At 40.7% G+C, this 19,132-nt stretch overlaps 1 protein-coding gene across 3 annotated transcripts in view; it reads left to right on the plus strand.

Annotated features, from left to right (window-relative positions):
• The first annotated feature begins 980 nt into the window (after positions 1 to 980).
• Positions 981 to 19,132, plus strand: part of LOC118387153 (serine palmitoyltransferase 2-like) — a 41,898-nt gene continuing 23,746 nt past the window's right edge. For 2 of the 3 annotated variants that reach the window (XM_052524159.1, XM_052524160.1), the window contains exons 1-5: positions 981 to 1,232; positions 9,046 to 9,240; positions 11,195 to 11,349; positions 12,065 to 12,213; positions 14,493 to 14,617. In XM_052524159.1, the coding sequence (XP_052380119.1) occupies positions 1,074 to 1,232; positions 9,046 to 9,240; positions 11,195 to 11,349; positions 12,065 to 12,213; positions 14,493 to 14,617 (783 nt within the window). In that variant the 5' untranslated portion in view covers positions 981 to 1,073. The remainder of the gene's footprint in view (positions 1,233 to 9,045; positions 9,241 to 11,194; positions 11,350 to 12,064; positions 12,214 to 14,492; positions 14,618 to 19,132) is intronic. The other variant, XM_052524158.1, reaches the window with a different exon arrangement.

Here is a 19,132-nt window from a genome sequence, read left to right on the forward strand (position 1 = left end):
AGGAGCAGATAAGGATCAGGTTACTGTTTCAGGCCCCGGGCCAGTCATTGCGGCAGTATGTTGCTGTGTGGCACTATGATGCTGTGTGGAAGTATGTTGCTGTGTGGCAGTATGTTGCTGTGTGGCACTATGATGCTGTGTGGAAGTATGTTGCTGTGTGTTGCTGTGTGGCAGTATGTTGCTGTGTGGCAGTATGTTGCTGTGTGGCAGTATGTTGCTGTGTGGCAGTATGTTGCTGTGTGGCAGTATTTTGCTGTGTGGCAGTATGTTGCTGTGTGGCAGTATGTTGCTGTGTGGCAGTATGTTGCGGTGTGGCAGTATGTTGCTGTGTGGCAGTATTTTGCTATGTTTGTGTTCAACAGTAGGCTATGACTCGGGTAACTCACCAAAAAAAGTTGTCATGTGCAATTGACCTTACGTCCCAAATTGCACCCTAGTCCCTATATAGTGACCTACTTTTCATCAGAGCCCTATGGGTCCTGGTCAAAAGTAGTGCCCTACATAGGGGATGGGGTGCTATTTGGGATACAAATAATTGGTTTAGACTAGGTATCTTGTAGACTGAATGGGTGAGGAAACATATTCTGTCATCTTGGAGGATTGTAAATCGATTAACTGTTAACATTAAACAGGTGGCGTTAGTCATGAACGCTGAAGATGATGTCATTGTATTCAGTTTCCCAAAAATACTATTTTCACAAACATCCTTTTCAGGGACATCTGGCTCAGTGGGTGGGTGTAAGGAAAATCGTCTCCTTAGACTGCTTTCCTGTAGTAGGCCATGGCACATGACCAAAGTCCTTTACACACAAGTGAGGTGATACTTCACTGGAAAAAAAATCGTAAACCCATTCAAAAGGTTACTACAGGTTCTTTCGATGGTAATTTACATGGCTTGTCCCGTATTTATTCAGTTTTACATGACGTCATAAACTCCTCATTGGTCGCTGAAAGTTAACAGGGGCGTGTATTTCCGGTAATCTCATATTGGGTATTTGCAGTTTCTCCAGACACAGAGAGAAGAGAGGTCCCGGGCACGTAACTATTACAAACCTGGATATTCAGGCGAATAAATGCCACCAAGTATGACCAAGAGCTCGGCGAATAAACTGACAAATGGAGATGTTTTCCACCGGACATCCAACGGTAAGACATCATCGAGAAGGAACGGTTTCGTGAAGAATCATTGCTTGTTCCAACAACCGCAACAGAAGAATCGGCGCCCGAGTGAGGTGAGGCCCACCCGTCAACACTACTGCTACTACCGCTCGATGAGAAGAGGGAATGACCATTAGGATATCCGCCTAAAATATAGATTGAATAAACACAGCCCATTAAAATGTAGAGACTTATTCCAACTATGTTGATCTGTCGCTTTTTTAAAGTAGTATTGAAGTTTATTCATTGTAACAAGTTTGATAGGGTGGATGCTTTGTGACGAAGTGATTAAGCCTCAGAATGTGTTGACTGAATTATAATCATTATTTATCGTGTCCGTTTTGTGAAAATGTGTCTTGCATCTCAACACAGCAAAGCATCACCACATAGGTACATCAATTTTGTGTGTGTGTGTATATATATATATATATATATATATAAGTTACAAACAACTACATCGGCAACACATGTGGTTACAGTTCACAGGTCGTATGGGGGAGGGATCTGTTATTTATTCAATTGACATATACTGGTGGGGTTGAATGATTTCTGGGCTCGGGTGGTTCTGTAAAGATGGACTCTGTATCGGCGGGGTGATGGTAGCAGGTACTCCTGGTTGAGTGGGTGTGTCAGGTCGGTCTCGCTCCTGCCCTCACAACTCCAAGAACAGCGCTTCTATGTTCTTGTGTTTAACTCCACTGATTTTGCTTGAAAAGCGTTACTATTTTATGTAGTTTTTGTTTTTAGATGGATAGCTGATTGTACCATGCTTGGAAACAGACAGCGAGAACACGGAACAATGTATGTTTAGAATATGGCTGATATTATTTTATTGACCGGGGATTTATTTGATCTCCTCATGAAATACAGTCGTTGTCCATTTTTGTATGTCTTGTGTGTTTGCAATCCGAGAGTTTCGAGTCGATTTTATATTTCCAAAGTATTTGTATTGAGTCTGTGTGGATTGGCCCGGTGTCATCTTCTATTGGTTCTGAGTCTGTGTGGATTGGCCCGGTGTCATCTTCTATTGTTCTGAAGTTTGTCATTTCCTTGTTTTTTAAAAAACATTAAGCATGAGTCTGTTTTCTTTGCACCATTCTGTGAAGTGTGTTATTTCTGTCCTGTAGTCATCCTGGACCCCTCGATTAGACTGAAGAATAGGCTATGGGTGTTAGACAGCGTAATCATAGGCTGCTATGCTTTCACTGTGTAAGTTAGTAAACTAAATAACCAATTAACAATCAGCCACATGCTAGACTCATTTTCACCATTGTTTTCCCAAAATGCACTTTTAAAGGAATTATTTACGACATAAAGTCACTCTTATAAACTCCAAACTCCTATCTGGGTTTTAAATGATCAAATAACATTTTATTGGTCGCGTGTTTAGCAGATGTTATTGCGGGTTTAGTGAAATGCTTGTGTTTCTAGCTCCGCCAGTGCAGTAATTTCTAATGAATCATATCTAACAATTGCACATATACTCAATACACACAAATCTAAGTAAAGGAATGATAAATCTATAAATATATGGATGAGCAATGTCAGAACGGTATAGCCTAAGATTCCAGTAGAATATAATACAGTATTTACATATGAGATGAGTAATGTAAGATATGTGAACATTATTAAAGTGACTAGTGTTCCATTTATTAAAGTGGCCAGTGATTCCAAGTATATGTATCTAGTCAGCAGCCTCTAATGTGCTAGTGATGGCTATTTAACAGTCTGATGGCCTTGAGATAGAAGCTGTTTTTCAATCTCGGTCCCTGCTTTGATGCACCTGTACTAACCCCGCCTTCTGGATGATAGCGGGGTGAACAGGCAGTGGCTCGGGTGGTTGTTGTCCTTGATGATCTTTTTGGCCTTCCTGTGACATCGGGTGCTGTTAGTGTCCTGGAGGGCAGGTAGTTTTCCCCCGGTGATGTGTTGGGCAGACCACACCACCCTCTGGAGAGCCCTGCGGTTTCGGGTGGTGCAGTTGCCATACCAGGCGGTGATACAGCCCGACAGGATGCTCTCAATTGTGCATCTGTAAGAGTTTGAGGGTCTTAGGTGACAAGCCACATTTTCTTCAGCCTCCTGAGATTTGAGCTTGTTGCTTCTTCTTCACCACACTGTCTGTGTGGGTGGACCATTTCAGTTTGTCAGTGATGTGTACGCCAAGGAACTTGAAGCTTTCCACCTTCTCCACTGTGGTCCTGTCGATGTGGATAGGGGGGTGCTCCCTCTGCTGTTTCCTGAAGTCCACGATCATCTCCTTTGTTTTGTTGACGTTGAGTGAGAGGTTATTTTCCTGGCACCACACTCCCAGATCCCTCACCTCCTTGCTGTAGGCTGTCTTGTCATTGTTGGTGATCAAGCCTTTGGAACCCCAGTGTTGAGGAGTGAAGGTGGAACATGCGTCTTGTGTCTGAGCCGTTGAATTGCTTCTCCTCTTTGTCTCTGTACTGACATTTTGCCTGTTTGATTGCCTTACGGAGGGAATAACTACACTGTTTGTATTCGGCCATATTCCCAGTCACCTTGCCATGGTTAAATGCGGTGGTTCGTGCTTTCAGTATTGCACAAATGCTGCCATCTATCCACGGTTTCTGGTTAGGGCAGGTTTTAATAGTCACAGTGGGTACCACATCTCCTATACACTTCCTGATAAACTCAGTTACCGTATCAGTATATACGTCGATGTTATTTGCTGAAGCTACCAGGATAATTTCCCAGTCCGCGTGATCAAAACAAACTTGAAGCGTGGATTCCGATTGGTCATATCAGTGTTGAACAGTTCTTAGCACAGTTACTTCCTGTTTGAGTTTCTGCCTATAGGAAGGGAGGAGCAAAATTAAGTCATGGTCACATTTGCCGAAAGGGGGGTGGGGGAGGGCCTTGTAAGCATCCCGGAAGTTGGAGTAGCAGTGGTCGAGTATTTTAGCAGTGCGAGTACTACAGTCTGTGTGAGAACTTCGGCAGCCTTTTTCTCAAATTTTCTTCGTTAAAATCCTCAGCCACAATACATGCGGCCTCAGGATATGTGGTTTCCAGTTTGCATAACATGACGATTAGATTTTTTAGGATTCCCCCCAATTAGCCAAAGCCAATGATGACAGATGGTCTTACTGGGGTCCAACACCATAACCTAAAAGACTAAACATTTAAACACGTGAACATGTAGTTTGCGTGTTGTAGAAGTTCTTCTGACACTACCATGCAGAGTACATGTCAGAACGGGGAGGCTGGGCAGTTGGTTGGTCAACACAACTGCAGAGGAGTACTTTGTCTCCCAGGCAACACACACATGACCCAACACAAGCCTCCCCCTGGGGATAATGGCTGCTGGCTATAGGAAGTGGTCCTTGGGAGGGTTGAATGTCTCTGAGGACAGAAGGAGAGAGGATGAGGAAAAGGGACACTGACAGCTAGGATATGTTGGGAGCTTGGTGTGGTTGGACACACGAGGCTACTGTGGAATTCTAAATTTTTCCTATACCCCTCGGGCAATGTAGATATGAAAGGGTTGTATAGAAACCAAACAACAGGGTATTAACATACAGTGGGGCAAAAAAGTATTTAGTCAGCCACCAATTGTGCAAGTTCTCCCACTTAAAAAGATGAGTGAGGCCTGTAATTTTCATCATAGGTACACTTCAACTATGACAGACAAAATGAGAAAAAAAAATCCAGAAAATCACCTTGTAGGATTTTTAATGAATTATGGTGGAAAATAAGTATTTGGTCAATAACAAAAGTTTCTCAATACTTTGTTATATACCCTTTGTTGGCAATGACAGAGGTCAAATGTTTTCTGTTAGTCTTCACAAGGTTTTCACACACTGTTGCTGGTGTAATCTTCTCTATACACTTGACCTATATACTACCGTCTGATCTTAATAACAAGTGTCTTGGGGACAGGAATTCATCCTTCATAAGCATTGTAATTTGGAGCATTTTGAATTCAACGTAACTGACCGGTTGGCCCCTTTAACAGGTTGTTGCTCTCAACCCAAACGTGATCTTTGTTGAACTAGTGATGCCGATAATACAACAGTACCTTCCTTATCCTCCTTGGTTGATACTCCTGGTGTTGTATCACCCTGGAGAGTTTCATAAAGATTAGGGTTAGGAGTGGCAAAAATGGAGAGCCTAGGCATTCACTTTGTTGGCATTGCCCTCTAATAGACCTCTTTATCTAGCTCATGTGACAGAGACACGTCCTGGATGTGTGGAACTCCTCTCTTTTCATGGAACAGGAAACACCCTATTAGATCCCTGTACTGTAGACTACTGTTCCTCACACGACAGTTGGTCTTCGGGCGGTTGCTAATGCACAGCTATAAAATGTGTTCAGATATGATCTGTCTGGATTTTGTAGTCTGTGGTAGTGGCTGGAGGGCCTAGGTCAGTAACTGCTCACTCTGAACGGTATATTTGACTTTAAACATTTCTCTTTGTGTTTTCAGTTCGCTTGAAGTTCTAGTTGTCAGACCTGTATGTGGTTTAGTGGTGTAGTTTAGAGGGCTATTTCATCATCACTTATGGGAGAATGACTCTGGGACCAGTTTGATCAGTTCTGAGCTGCATTGAGCACGTAGTCCACACGCTCACCCACCATAAAGGTAGAGAGAAGCATGACTGGGTCACATGTGGTTGCTAAGCAGCCAGGGTTTAATGGGTGACCAGGCTGACTGACTTTAGGTCATTTGATTTGAGAGTTTAGTTTTCAACACAATAAGCCACAGTTCAGCCTCAATGAAAACCCTCTGAGCCCAGGGTCCAGGGGATCTGGTTTTGCAGGAGGGATCAAAAACACTGTCACTGTATTCAGGGGTCTGTTTTGTCCCACTGTTTTTGACAAACCATCTTTATTCAAAGGATCTAAGCTGCATGCATAGAGTTGAAGTTGGAAGTTTACATACACTTAGGATAGAGTCATTTAAAATTCGTATTTCAACCACTCCACAAATATCTTGTTAACAAACTGTTTTGGCAAGTCGGTTAGGACATCTACCTTGTGCATGACACAAGTAATTTTTCCAACAATTGTTTACAGACAGATTATTTCACTTATAATTCACTGTATCACAATTCCAGTGGATCAGAAGTTTACATACACTAAGTTGACTGCCTTCAAACAGCTTGGAAAATTCAAGAAAATGATGTCATGGCTTTAGAAGCTTTTGACAGGCTAATTGACATCATTTGAGTCAATTGGAGGTGTGCCTGTGGATGTATTTCAAGGCCTATCTTAATCTCCGTACCTCTGCTTGACATCATGGGAAAATCTAAATGAATCAGCCAAGACCTCAGAAAAAAATTGTAGATCTCCAAAAGTCTGGTTCATTGCTGGAAGCCATTTCCAAACGCCGAAGGTACCACGTTCATCTGTACAACCAATAGTACGCAAGTATAAACACCATGGGACCACGCAGCTGTCATACCGTTCAGGAAGGAGACGCCTTCTGTCTCCAAGAGATGAACGTACTTTGGTGCGAAAAGTGCAAATCAGTCCCAGAACAACAGCAAAGGACCTTGTGAATATGCTGGAGGAACCCGGTACAAAAGTATCTATATCCACAGTAAAACAAGTCTTATATCGACATAACATGAAAGGCTGCTCAGCAAGGAAGAAGCCACTGCTCCAAAACCGCCATAAAAAAGCCAGACTACGATTTGCAACTGCACATGGGGACAAAGATCTCACTTTTTCGAGAAATATCCTCTGGTCTGATGAAACAAAAATAGAACTGTTTGGCCATAATGACCAACGTTATATTTGAAGGAAAAAGGGGGAGGCTTGCAAGCCAAAGAACACCATCCCAACCGTGAAGCACGGGGTTGGCAGCATCATGTTGTGGTGATGCTTTGCTGCAGGAGGGACCGGTGCACTTCACAAAATAGATGGCATCATGAGGAAGAAAAATTGTGGATATATTAAAGCAACATTTCAAACATTTCAAGACATAAGTCAGGAAGATGACCGCAAGCATACAATGACCGCAAGCATACTATGACCGCAAGCATACTTCCCAATGTTTGGCAAAATGGCTTAAGGACAACAAAGTCAAGGTTTTGGAGTGGCCATCACAACACCCTTACCTCCATCCTATAGAACATGTGTGAGCAGAAATGAATGCGTGTGTGTGTGAGCAAGGAGGCCTACAAACCTGACTCAGTTACATCAGCTCTGTTAGAAGGAATGGGCCAAAATTCCCCCAACTTATTGTGGGAAGCTTGTGGAAGGTGACCTGAAATGTTTGACCCAATTACAACAATTTAAAGGCAATGCTACCAAATACTAATAAATCACTCTCTCAACTATTATTCTGACATTTCACATTCTTAAATTGGTGATCCTAACTGACCTAAAACTGAATTTTTACCTGGATTAAATTGAGTTTAAATATATTTGGCGACGGTGTATGTAAACTTCCGACTCTCAAATATTCTGCATGTTTCTATAGAGCAAACAGATTAGGCCTGACTAAAAGTAAACCATGACCTTGTAAGGAGAGTCAGAGAGATACAGTATGCTGGGTTTAACACTTCTGTATTTGTGCTATGTAGTTTCGTTTCGCACTTCTGTATCCGTGTTATATGTAGATTAGTTTCGCACTTCTGTATCCGTGTTATATGTAGATTAGTTTCACACTTCTGTATCCGTGTTATATGTAGATTAGTTTCACACTTCTGTATCCGTGTTATATGTAGATTAGTTTCGCACTTCTGTATCCGTGTTATATGTAGATTAGTTTCGCACTTCTGTATCCGTGTTATATGTAGATTAGTTTCACACTTCTGTATCCGTGTTATATGTAGATTAGTTTCACACTTCTGTATCCGTGTTATATGTAGATTAGTTTCACACTTCTGTATCCGTGTTATATGTAGATTAGTTTCACACTTCTGTATCCGTGTTATATGTAGATTAGTTTCACACTTCTGTATCCGTGTTATATGTAGATTAGTTTCACACTTCTGTATCCGTGTTATATGTAGATTAGTTTCACACTTCTGTATCCGTGTTATATGTAGATTAGTTTCACACTTCTGTATCCGTGTTATATGTAGATTAGTTTCACACTTCTGTATCCGTGTTATATGTAGATTAGTTTCACACTTCTGTATCCGTGTTATATGTAGATTAGTTTCACACTTCTGTATCCGTGTTATATGTAGATTAGTTTCACACTTCTGTATCCGTGTTATATGTAGATTAGTTTCACACTTCTGTATCCGTGTTATATGTAGATTAGTTTCACACTTCTGTATCCGTGTTATATGTAGATTAGTTTCACACTTCTGTATCCGTGTTATATGTAGATTAGTTTCACACTTCTGTATCCGTAGTTATATGTAGTTATATTAGTTTCACACTTCTGTATCCGTGTTATATGTAGATTAGTTTCACACTTCTGTATCCGTGTTATATGTAGATTAGTTTCACACTTCTGTATCCGTGTTATATGTAGATTAGTTTCACACTTCTGTATCCGTGTTATATGTAGATTAGTTTCACACTTCTGTATCCGTGTTATATGTAGATTAGTTTCACACTTCTGTATCCGTGTTATATGTAGATTAGTTTCACACTTCTGTATCCGTGTTCTATGTAGATTAGTTTCACACTTCTGTGATCAATGGCCCATTTTATTCACTCAAATGCCATTTTGTTGATCTTTTCTCAGCTTGGGTGTGCCCCATGGGACAGACTGAAATGGTGCAACCACCTGTGATGTCTGCAGAAAAGTCTAACATTAGAACAGACCCAATAAATGGTGTTTCCAATGCTCCCTCTTTTGCATGACCAAAATTGCATGTAAAAGATGGACACCAACTCCCTTCCAGTAAGCAACACAACCATCTTCTGTTTGTCTGTATTTTCTTCTTCTCCAGAACAACCATGTTGTTCGTAACGCCAGCCTGTACAACAAAGCGTTTGTGGAGCAGTTTGAGGAGACTCCTCTGCTTGTGGCGGTTCTCACATACATGGGCTATGGGATCCTCACCATCTTCGGGTACCTGCGGGACTTCCTCCGGCACTGGGGCATGGAGAAGTGCCATGTAGCCAGAGAAAGGGAAGAGCAGAAGGTAAGAGATGCAGATTACTTTTTCCTTGGAGGCTATTCACTTTTTTTCTGTTTAGCTCCTGTCTTGGATGGGTGTTTTTTCTCATTGACAGATCTAGAATCGGATTACCCCGCCCCTGAATCGGATTACCCCGCCCCTGAATCGGATTACCCCGCCCCTGAATTCTTTTTTTTAACCATTAACCTCTCTGGGATATGTGGGACGCTAGCGTCACACCTGGCCAAAAGCCAGGGGAAATGCAGAGCGCCAAATTCAAATAAATTACTATAAAAATCTAACTTTCATTAAATCACACATGCAAGATGGCAAATTAAAGCTACACTTGTTGTGAATTTTAAAAAGGCTTTTCGCCGAAAGTAAACGATGCTATTATCTGAGGATAGCACCTTCTTAAACAAAGAGAAACCATATTTCAACCCTGCAGGCGCGACACAAAACGCAGAAATAAAAATATAATTCATGCCTTACCTTTGACGAGATTCTTTTGTTGGCACTCCAATATGTCCCATAAACATCACAATTTGTCCTTTTGTTCGAATAATTCCGCTGATATATATATATATATATATCCAAAATGTCCATTTATTTGGCGCGTTTGATCCAGAAAAACACTGGTTCCAACTTGCTCAACGTGACTACAAAATATCTCAAAAGTTACCTGTAAACTTTGCCAAAACATTTCAAACTACTTTTGTAATACAACTTTAGGGTATTTTTTAACGTAAATAATCAATAATAATTCCTGTATTGTGTTCAATACAGGAAGAAAACAAACTGTAGCTAGCTTTCTGGTCACGCGCCTCTATCTAACAGTACACTTCAAGTGACCCTCGTTCAAGATGGCCGTACCTCTTCATTACACAAAGGAATAACCTCAACCAATTTCTAAAGACTGTTTACATCCATTGGAAGCCATAGGAACTGCAAGAAGGTCCATTAGAAATCTGAATTCTCATTGAATACCCAGTGAAAAAAGAGTGACCTCAAAAAAAAAAAAAATGAAATCTGAATTGTTTGCTTGCTAAATAAGTTTTGTTATATTCAGACATGATTCAAACAGTTTTAGAAACTGCAGAGTGTTTTCTATCCAAATCTACTAATAATATGCATATCTTCTGGGGATGAGTAGCAGGTAGTCGAATTTGGGCATGTATTTCATCCGGAATTTGGGCATGTATTTCATCCGGAATTTGGGCATGTATTTCAGGGTGCCCCCTGTGATTTGGAGAAATAGCTCCAGACCCTGTGTCAGTGGTTACTGGTTAGGGGAAACTTCTGTCTACCTTCCTTCATTGCCATTCATGCATTGGGGCGGCAGGGTGGCCTAGTGGTTAGAGCGTTGGACTAGTAACCGGAAGGTTGCAAGTTCAAACCCCCGAGCTGACAAGGTACAACTGTCGTTCTGCCCCTGAACAGGCAGTTAACCCACTGTTCCTAGGCCGTCATTGAAAATAAGGATTTGTTCTTAACTGACTTGCCTGGTTAAATAAAGGTATAAAAACAAATAGTTAAAAAAAACAAATTGCTTCTGCTTTAAAACGTCACTTTAAAACACCCCTTTAAAACCCCTCTCTAAAACGGTTTTGTGATGTAGGCTGTTACAGTGCTAATATTTACTCTGGTGCTGTGTGAATAGGGTGTGAAATATGCCTGAACAATACAGGGAAGGTGTGAAAGTGATTTCTCCATTCACATTCCACTACAGCTTTAGCAATGCTCAGTGCAACCACTATGCCAAACCAGTTGTCCTGAAGCTGTAAAAGAGACGCACCTATTCCTGTGAGAAATGTGCTTTGTCTATAAACACACTCTTTCTGGCAACAGCTAGTGCACACCAAATGCTTTTGAACAGTTAGGTCAAACGATTTCTTTGAAAGCTTGTGTGTTTGCATAAATTCAGACCGTGTTATTGATTCCAACAATGACTGACTCTGTCTGTCTCTGTGTTTTCTAGGACTTTGTTCCACTGTACCAGGACTTTGAGAACTTCTACACCCGGAATCTATACATGCGTATCCGTGACAACTGGAACAGGCCGATCTGCAGTGTTCCAGGAGCCAAGATGGACCTGTTGGAGAGGGCCTCCAAAGACTACAACTGGACCTTCCAGTGAGTGGCCCATCCCAACCATAATCTGTTAGTTTGTATTTGCTACTGTACACTCTGGACCTGGCTTTTACAGGGAGTAGATGGGTCTGTGTGAGAACTAGCCATGTTTTTTTATTTTTTTTATTTAACTAGGCAAGTCAGTGAAGAACAAACTCTTATTTTCAATGATGGCCTAGGAACAGTGGGTTAAATGCCTTGTTCAATGACAGATTTGTACCTTGTCAGCTCGGGGATTCAAACTTGCAACCACTAGGCTACGCTGCCGTCCCAAATGTCATGGAAGGGTCTTTCATGCCCCCTCTATCACCTACAGGTCATTGCCCTACTTACAATGATAAGAGATGGAAGTCTATCTGGGGACGAACGTGATGTGTAGAAACCAACAGACAATATCTGTCACGTATCGTTGTGTGGTAATGGTTAACCTCATTCACTCTTTGCTAGGCATGATATGCTGTTGTCACAACTACATGTAAGTGTTAGGGAACCCGTCAAGAACAAGTTAAAAACAAAACCTGATGTTATTGTCAACACGATAGCGACTCTTGCTGCTTGTCAAAACTCACAAGTACAGTATAAAACCCCCGAAAAAACAGAAGCCTTGGTTTGGTGTGTTTGGCATTATCAGAAGGTTTTTAAATACAGGACAATGTAAGATCAGACCTCCTCCAACACAACAGTAGTTCTGTCTCGTCAGAGTTGTCTTTCTATCCAGACACACAGGCAAGCTGGTGAAAGACGTGATCAACATGGGTTCATATAACTACCTGGGCTTTGCTGAGAACACTGGGAGGTGTGCCGACGCTGCCACAGAGTCCACCCACCACTATGGCGTTGGAGTGGGTAGCACCCGCTATGAGATGGGTAAGACATGGATATAATCACTTTCTAAAATATCCACTGCAGACAACCTTCTGGGGACAAACTGGCCCACTCATTCTGTTGTTGGGCTTGGTTGTGCCGTCTACTTCAGTAGTTTTGCCATTTTTAAAGGAAACAAGGAATCAAAAGTTCTCTGTTGTCATGTACCCCACAATGACAGAGCACAGAGTAGAACGACATGTTGGACATTAACATTCTAGTCAAGTCGTCCTCCATGCGTCGTTTATGTGCAGCAAGCTGTTGTTCTGAGGTAGTGCATCTTTGTGTTGTTGTATTGAGTTAAAAATGGATAGTGATGTTGATTTTAGAGCATCACTTTAACTGAGCTGGATCCCAGTGAGTTTTAGTGTTGTTGATTTTAGAGCATCACTGTAACTCAGCTGGATCCCAGTGAGTTTTAGTGTTGTTGATTTTAGAGCATCACTGTAACTGAGCTGGATCCCAGTGAGTTTTAGTGTTGTTGATTTTAGAGCATCACTGTAACTGAGCTGGATCCCAGTGAGTTTTAGTGTTGTTGATTTTAGAGCATCACTGTAACTGAGCTGGATCCCAGTGAGTTTTAGTGATGATTTTAGAGCATCACTGTAACTGAGCTGGATCCCAGTGAGTTTTAGTGTTGTTGATTTTAGAGCATCACTTTAACTGAGCTGGATCCCAGTGAGTTTTAGTGTTGTTGATTTTAGAGCATCACTGTAACTGAGCTGGATCCCAGTGAGTTTTAGTGTTGTTGATTTTAGAGCATCACTGTAACTGAGCTGGATCCCAGTGAGTTTTAGTGTTGTTGATTTTAGAGCATCGCTGTAACTGAACTGGATCCCAGTGAGTTTTAGTGTTGTTGATTTTAGAGCATCTCTGTAACTGAGCTGGATCCCAGTGAGTTTTAGTGTTGTTGATTTTAGAGCATCGCTGTAACTGAGCTGGATCCCAGTGAGTTTTAGTGTTGTTGATTTTAGAGCATCACTGTAACTGAGCTGGATCCCAGTGAGTTTTAGTGTTGTTGATTTTAGAGCATCACTGTAACTGAGCTGGATCCCAGTGAGTTTTAGTGTTGTTGATTTTAGAGCATCACTGTAACTGAGCTGGATCCCAGTGAGTTTTAGTGTTGTTGATTTTAGAGCATCACTGTAACTGAGCTGGATCCCAGTGAGTTTTAGTGTTGTTGATTTTAGAGCATCACTGTAACTGAGCTGGATCCCAGTGAGTTTTAGTGTTGTTGATTTTAGAGCATCACTGTAACGGAGCAGGATCCCAGTGAGTTTTAGTGTTGTTGATTTTAGAGCATCACTGTAACTGAGCTGGATCCCAGTGAGTTTTAGTGATGTTGATTTTAGAGCATCACTGTAACTGAGCTGGATCCCAGTGAGTTTTAGTGATGATTTTAGAGCATCACTGTAACTGAGCTGGATCCCAGTGAGTTTTAGTGTTGTTGATTTTAGAGCATCACTGTAACTGAGCTGGATCCCAGTGAGTTTTAGTGTTGTTGATTTTAGAGCATCACTGTAACGGAGCAGGATCCCAGTGAGTTTTAGTGTTGTTGATTTTAGAGCATCACTGTAACTGAGCTGGATCCCAGTGAGTTTTAGTGATGTTGATTTTAGAGCATCACTGTAACGGAGCAGGATCCCAGTGAGTTTTAGTGTTGTTGATTTTAGAGCATCTCTGTAACTGAGCTGGATCCCAGTGAGTTTTAGTGATGTTGATTTTAGAGCATCGCTGTAACTGAGCTGGATCCCAGTGAGTTTTAGTGTTGTTGATTTTAGAGCATCACTGTAACTGAGCAGGTTCCCAGTGAGTTTTAGTGTTGTTGATTTTAGAGCATCGCTGTAACTGAACTGGATCCCAGTGAGTTTTAGTGATGTTGATTTTAGAGCATCACTGTAACTGAGCTGGATCCCAGTGAGTTTTAGTGATGTTGATTTTAGAGCATCACTGTAACGGAGCAGGATCCCAGTGAGTTTTAGTGTTGTTGATTTTAGAGCATCACTGTAACTGAACTGGATCCCAGTGAGTTTTAGTGATGTTGATTTTAGAGCATCACTGTAACTGAGCTGGATCCCAGTGAGTTTTAGTGATGTTGATTTTAGAGCATCACTGTAACGGAGCAGGATCCCAGTGAGTTTTAGTACATCTATTTCTAATGTCATGCACACTTTATGTTGACACCAACACTTTGTTGACACCAACACTTTGTTGACACGCACACTTAAAGCTAAAGTAAGACATCCCTTTTGTTTCCATCTTTCTGTTCCTGCTGTGTCCAGGTAACCTGGACATCCATGAGGAGTTGGAACAGCTGGTTGCTAGGTTCCTGGGGGTGGAGTCATCTATGGCCTTTGGGATGGGCTTCGCTACCAACTCCATGAACATTCCAGCTCTGGCTGGGAAGGTAGGGATAAAAATATATATTTATTTCTCACGTGCTTCGTAAACAACAGGTAAATGGTTACTTACGTGTCCTTATCTAACAATGTATATTTATTTAAAGAAGGAGTATATAATATAACATGGCTGTTTTACAGGGACTATATAATATAACATGGCTGTTTTACAGGGACTATATAATATAACATGGCTGTTTTTACAGGGACTATATAATATAACATGGCTGTTTTACAGGGACTATATAATATAACATGGCTGTTTTACAGGGACTATATAATATAACATGGCTGTTTTACAGGGACTATATAATATAACATGGCTGTTTTACAGGGACTATATATAATAATATGGCTGTTTTACAGGGACTATATAATATAATGGCTGTTTTACAGGGACTATATAATATAACATGGCTGTTTTACAGGGACTATATATAATAATAATAATATATGCCATTTGCAGACGCTTTTATCCAAAGCGACTTACAGTCATGTGTGCATAGATTCTACGTATGGGTGGTCCCGGGATCGAACCCACTACCCTGGCTGTTACAGGACTATATAATATAAGCGCCATGCTCTATATAATATAACATGGCTGTTTTACAGGGAGTATATAATATAACATGGCTGTTTTACAGGGAGTATATAATATAACATGGCTGTTTTAAAGGGAGTATATAATATAACATGGCTGTTTTACAGGGAGTATATAATATAACATGGCTATATACAGGGAGTATATAATATAACATGGCTGTTTTACAGGGAGTATATAATATAACATGGCTATATACAGGGAGTATATAATATAACATGGCTGTTTTACAGGGAGTATATAATATAACATGGCTGTTTTACAGGGACTATATAATATAACATGGCTGTTTTACAGGGACTATATAATATAACATGGCTGTTTTACAGGGACTATATAATATAACATGGCTGTTTTACAGGGACTATATAATATAACATGGCTGTTTTACAGGGACTATATAATATAACATGGCTGTTTTACAGGGACTATATAATATAACATGGCTGTTTTACAGGGACTATATAATATAACATGGCTGTTTTACAGGGACTATATAATATAACATGGCTGTTTTACAGGGACTATATAATATAACATGGCTGTTTTACAGGGACTATATAATATAACATGGCTGTTTTACAGGGACTATATATAATAATATGGCTGTTTTACAGGGACTATATAATATAATGGCTGTTTTACAGGGACTATATAATATAACATGGCTGTTTTACAGGGACTATATATAATAATAATAATATATGCCATTTAGCAGACGCTTTTATCCAAAGCGACTTACAGTCATGTGTGCATAGATTCTACGTATGGGTGGTCCCGGGGATCGAACCCACTACCCTGGCGTTACAAGCGCCATGCTCTATATAATATAACATGGCTGTTTTACAGGGAGTATATAATATAACATGGCTGTTTTACAGGGAGTATATAATATAACATGGCTGTTTTACAGGGAGTATATAATATAACATGGCTGTTTTACAGGGAGTATATAATATAACATGGCTGTTTTACAGGGAGTATATAATATAACATGGCTGTTTTACAGGGAGTATATAATATAACATGGCTGTTTTACAGGGAGTATATAATATAACATGGCTGTTTTACAGGGAGTATATAATATAACATGGCTGTTTTACAGGGAGTATATAATATAACATGGCTATATACAGGGAGTATATAATATAACATGGCTGTTTTACAGGGAGTATATAATATAACATGGCTGTTTTACAGGGAGTATATAATATAACATGGCTGTTTTACAGGGAGTATATAATATAACATGGCTGTTTTACAGGGAGTATATAATATAACATGGCTGTTTTACAGGGAGTATATAATATAACATGGCTGTTTTACAGGGAGTATATAATATAACATGGCTGTTTTACAGGGAGTATATAATATAACATGGCTGTTTTACAGGGAGTATATAATATAACATGGCTGTTTTACAGGGACTATATAATATAACATGGCTGTTTTACAGGGACTATATAATATAACATGGCTGTTTTACAGGGACTATATAATATAACATGGCTGTTTTACAGGGACTATATAATATAACATGGCTGTTTTACAGGGACTATATAATATAACATGGCTGTTTTAAAGGGAGTATATAATATAACATGGCTGTTTTACAGGGAGTATATAATATAACATGGCTGTTTTACAGGGAGTATATAATATAACATGGCTGTTTTACAGGGACTATATAATATAACATGGCTGTTTTACAGGGACTATATAATATAACATGGCTGTTTTACAGGGACTATATAATATAACATGGCTGTTTTACAGGGACTATATAATATAACATGGCTGTTTTACAGGGACTATATAATATAACATGGCTGTTTTACAGGGACTATATAATATAACATGGCTGTTTTACAGGGAGTATATAATATAACATGGCTGTTTTACAGGGACTATATAATATAACATGGCTGTTTTACAGGGACTATATAATATAACATGGCTGTTTTACAGGGACTATATAATATAACATGGCTGTTTTACAGGGACTATATAATATAACATGGCTGTTTTACAGGGACTATATAATATAACATGGCTGTTTTACAGGGACTATATAATATAACATGGCTGTTTTACAGGGACTATATAATATAACATGGCTGTTTTACAGGGACTATATAATATAACATGGCTGTTTTACAGGGACTATATAATATAACATGGCTGTTTTAAAGGGAGTATATAATATAACATGGCTGTTTTACAGGAAGTATGTACAGGGGGTCCCACGGGATTCCTGACCCCTTCCATCAGCTCACTCTCGCGCCTCTCTCCAGTTGGCTACCTCAGATCCCAACCTGCATCAGTAGGCTAAATGAGGAAGCCTTCAGTAGAGGAGTTGAAACGTTGTAGCCAAGGACCCATCATTAACATTAGAGCCAAAGAATGAGCAACGTTTTATCTACATTTGATGGAGTCGTATGTAACAGGAAAGGAACCAGAACACGGCTTGTTAAAAAGGCTGTGGTTTAATCAAATAGGCTGCCAACCAGAGAGAGGGACAAGCAGCCTGAAGCAGCATCGCTGTTCTGCTCCTAACAACTTTACCATCAGGCCCAGTAGTTAGTTAAATAAACAAACGCCCTGCTGTCTGAGGTGAGGAGGGAAATAAACATAGATTGACTTATGCAGTCCTGCCACTCAGGTTTTATGATCTGTTAATGTGTGCTCGGCTGTTGGCTGCAGATTTCTGCAGTGCTGAGCAGACAGTCCTGTTGGGGATGTCTGTCCTCATCTTTCAGTCTTAACCAATCTACATTTAAGTCATTTAGAATACGCTCTTATCCACAGAGATGTAGGCCTACAGTCAGGGCATTTAACTAAGATCTAGGTCAGACGACCACATATCACTGTCGCATTTTGCATTTCTGAAATTATTTCCAATACTTCCTAATCAAACACAATGGTCTACATATTTCTGCGTGCAAAAATGAGCACGGGGCCGTAGTGATTATTTTTATCTGGAAGGGACAGGAATGTTCTGGGGTTATAGACCTGTTGTGTGATCAGGAAAGACTGGACAGGAATGGATTTGAACTCCTGTGTCAACCTGTACTATGCACTATCCTCTGTAGTGGCTTGTGATTGGAGGACAGGCAGTTGCCATACTAGCCAGTGATGCAGCCGGTCAAGACGCTCTCAGTGGTACAGCTGTAGAACTTTGTGAGGATCTGAGGGCCCAGGCTGAATCTGTTCAGCCTCATGAGGGGGAAAAAACGTTGTTTCCTCTTCACGACTGGGTTGCTGTGTGGAGACCATAATATTTCCTTATTGGAGTGGACATTGAGGAACTGGAAGCTCTCGACCTGCTCCACTACAGCCCTTTTTGATTTAAATGAGGGCGTGTTCGGCCCTCCGTTTCCTGGTGTCCACGATCTATTGCTGAGGTTGAGGGAGAGGTTGTTGTCCTGGCATCACACTGTCTCTGACCTCCCTATAGGCTGTCTCATCGTCATTGGTGATCAGGCCCACCACCGTCTTCTGCAAACTTAATGGTGTTGGAGTCGTGGGTGAACAGGGAGTACAGGAGGGGACTGAGCACGCACTGCTAAGGGGCCCTATGTTGAGGTTCCGCATGGGGGATGTTTTGTTGCAGCCGATCAGGAAGTCGGGAATCCAGTCTCAGAAGGAAGTGTTCAGTCCGCGGTTCCTTAGCTTAGTGATGAGCTTTGAGGGCTCTATGGTGTTGAACACTGAACTGTAGTCAATGAACAGCATTCTCACTTAGGTGTTCCTTTTGTCCAGGTGGGAAAGAGCAGTGCGGAGTGCAAAATAGATTGTCTCATCTGTGGGTCTGTTGGGGTGGTATGTGACTTGGAGTTGGTCCATGCAATGTTTGCAGACTCCAAGTAGAGTCTGCGTTACAACTTCAGCTTTAAGCACTAAGTGATGTTGTCTCTCTCTG

Source organism: Oncorhynchus keta, chromosome 8 (genome assembly GCF_023373465.1).
Source record: "Oncorhynchus keta strain PuntledgeMale-10-30-2019 chromosome 8, Oket_V2, whole genome shotgun sequence".
Taxonomy (NCBI): Eukaryota; Metazoa; Chordata; class Actinopteri; order Salmoniformes; family Salmonidae; genus Oncorhynchus; species Oncorhynchus keta.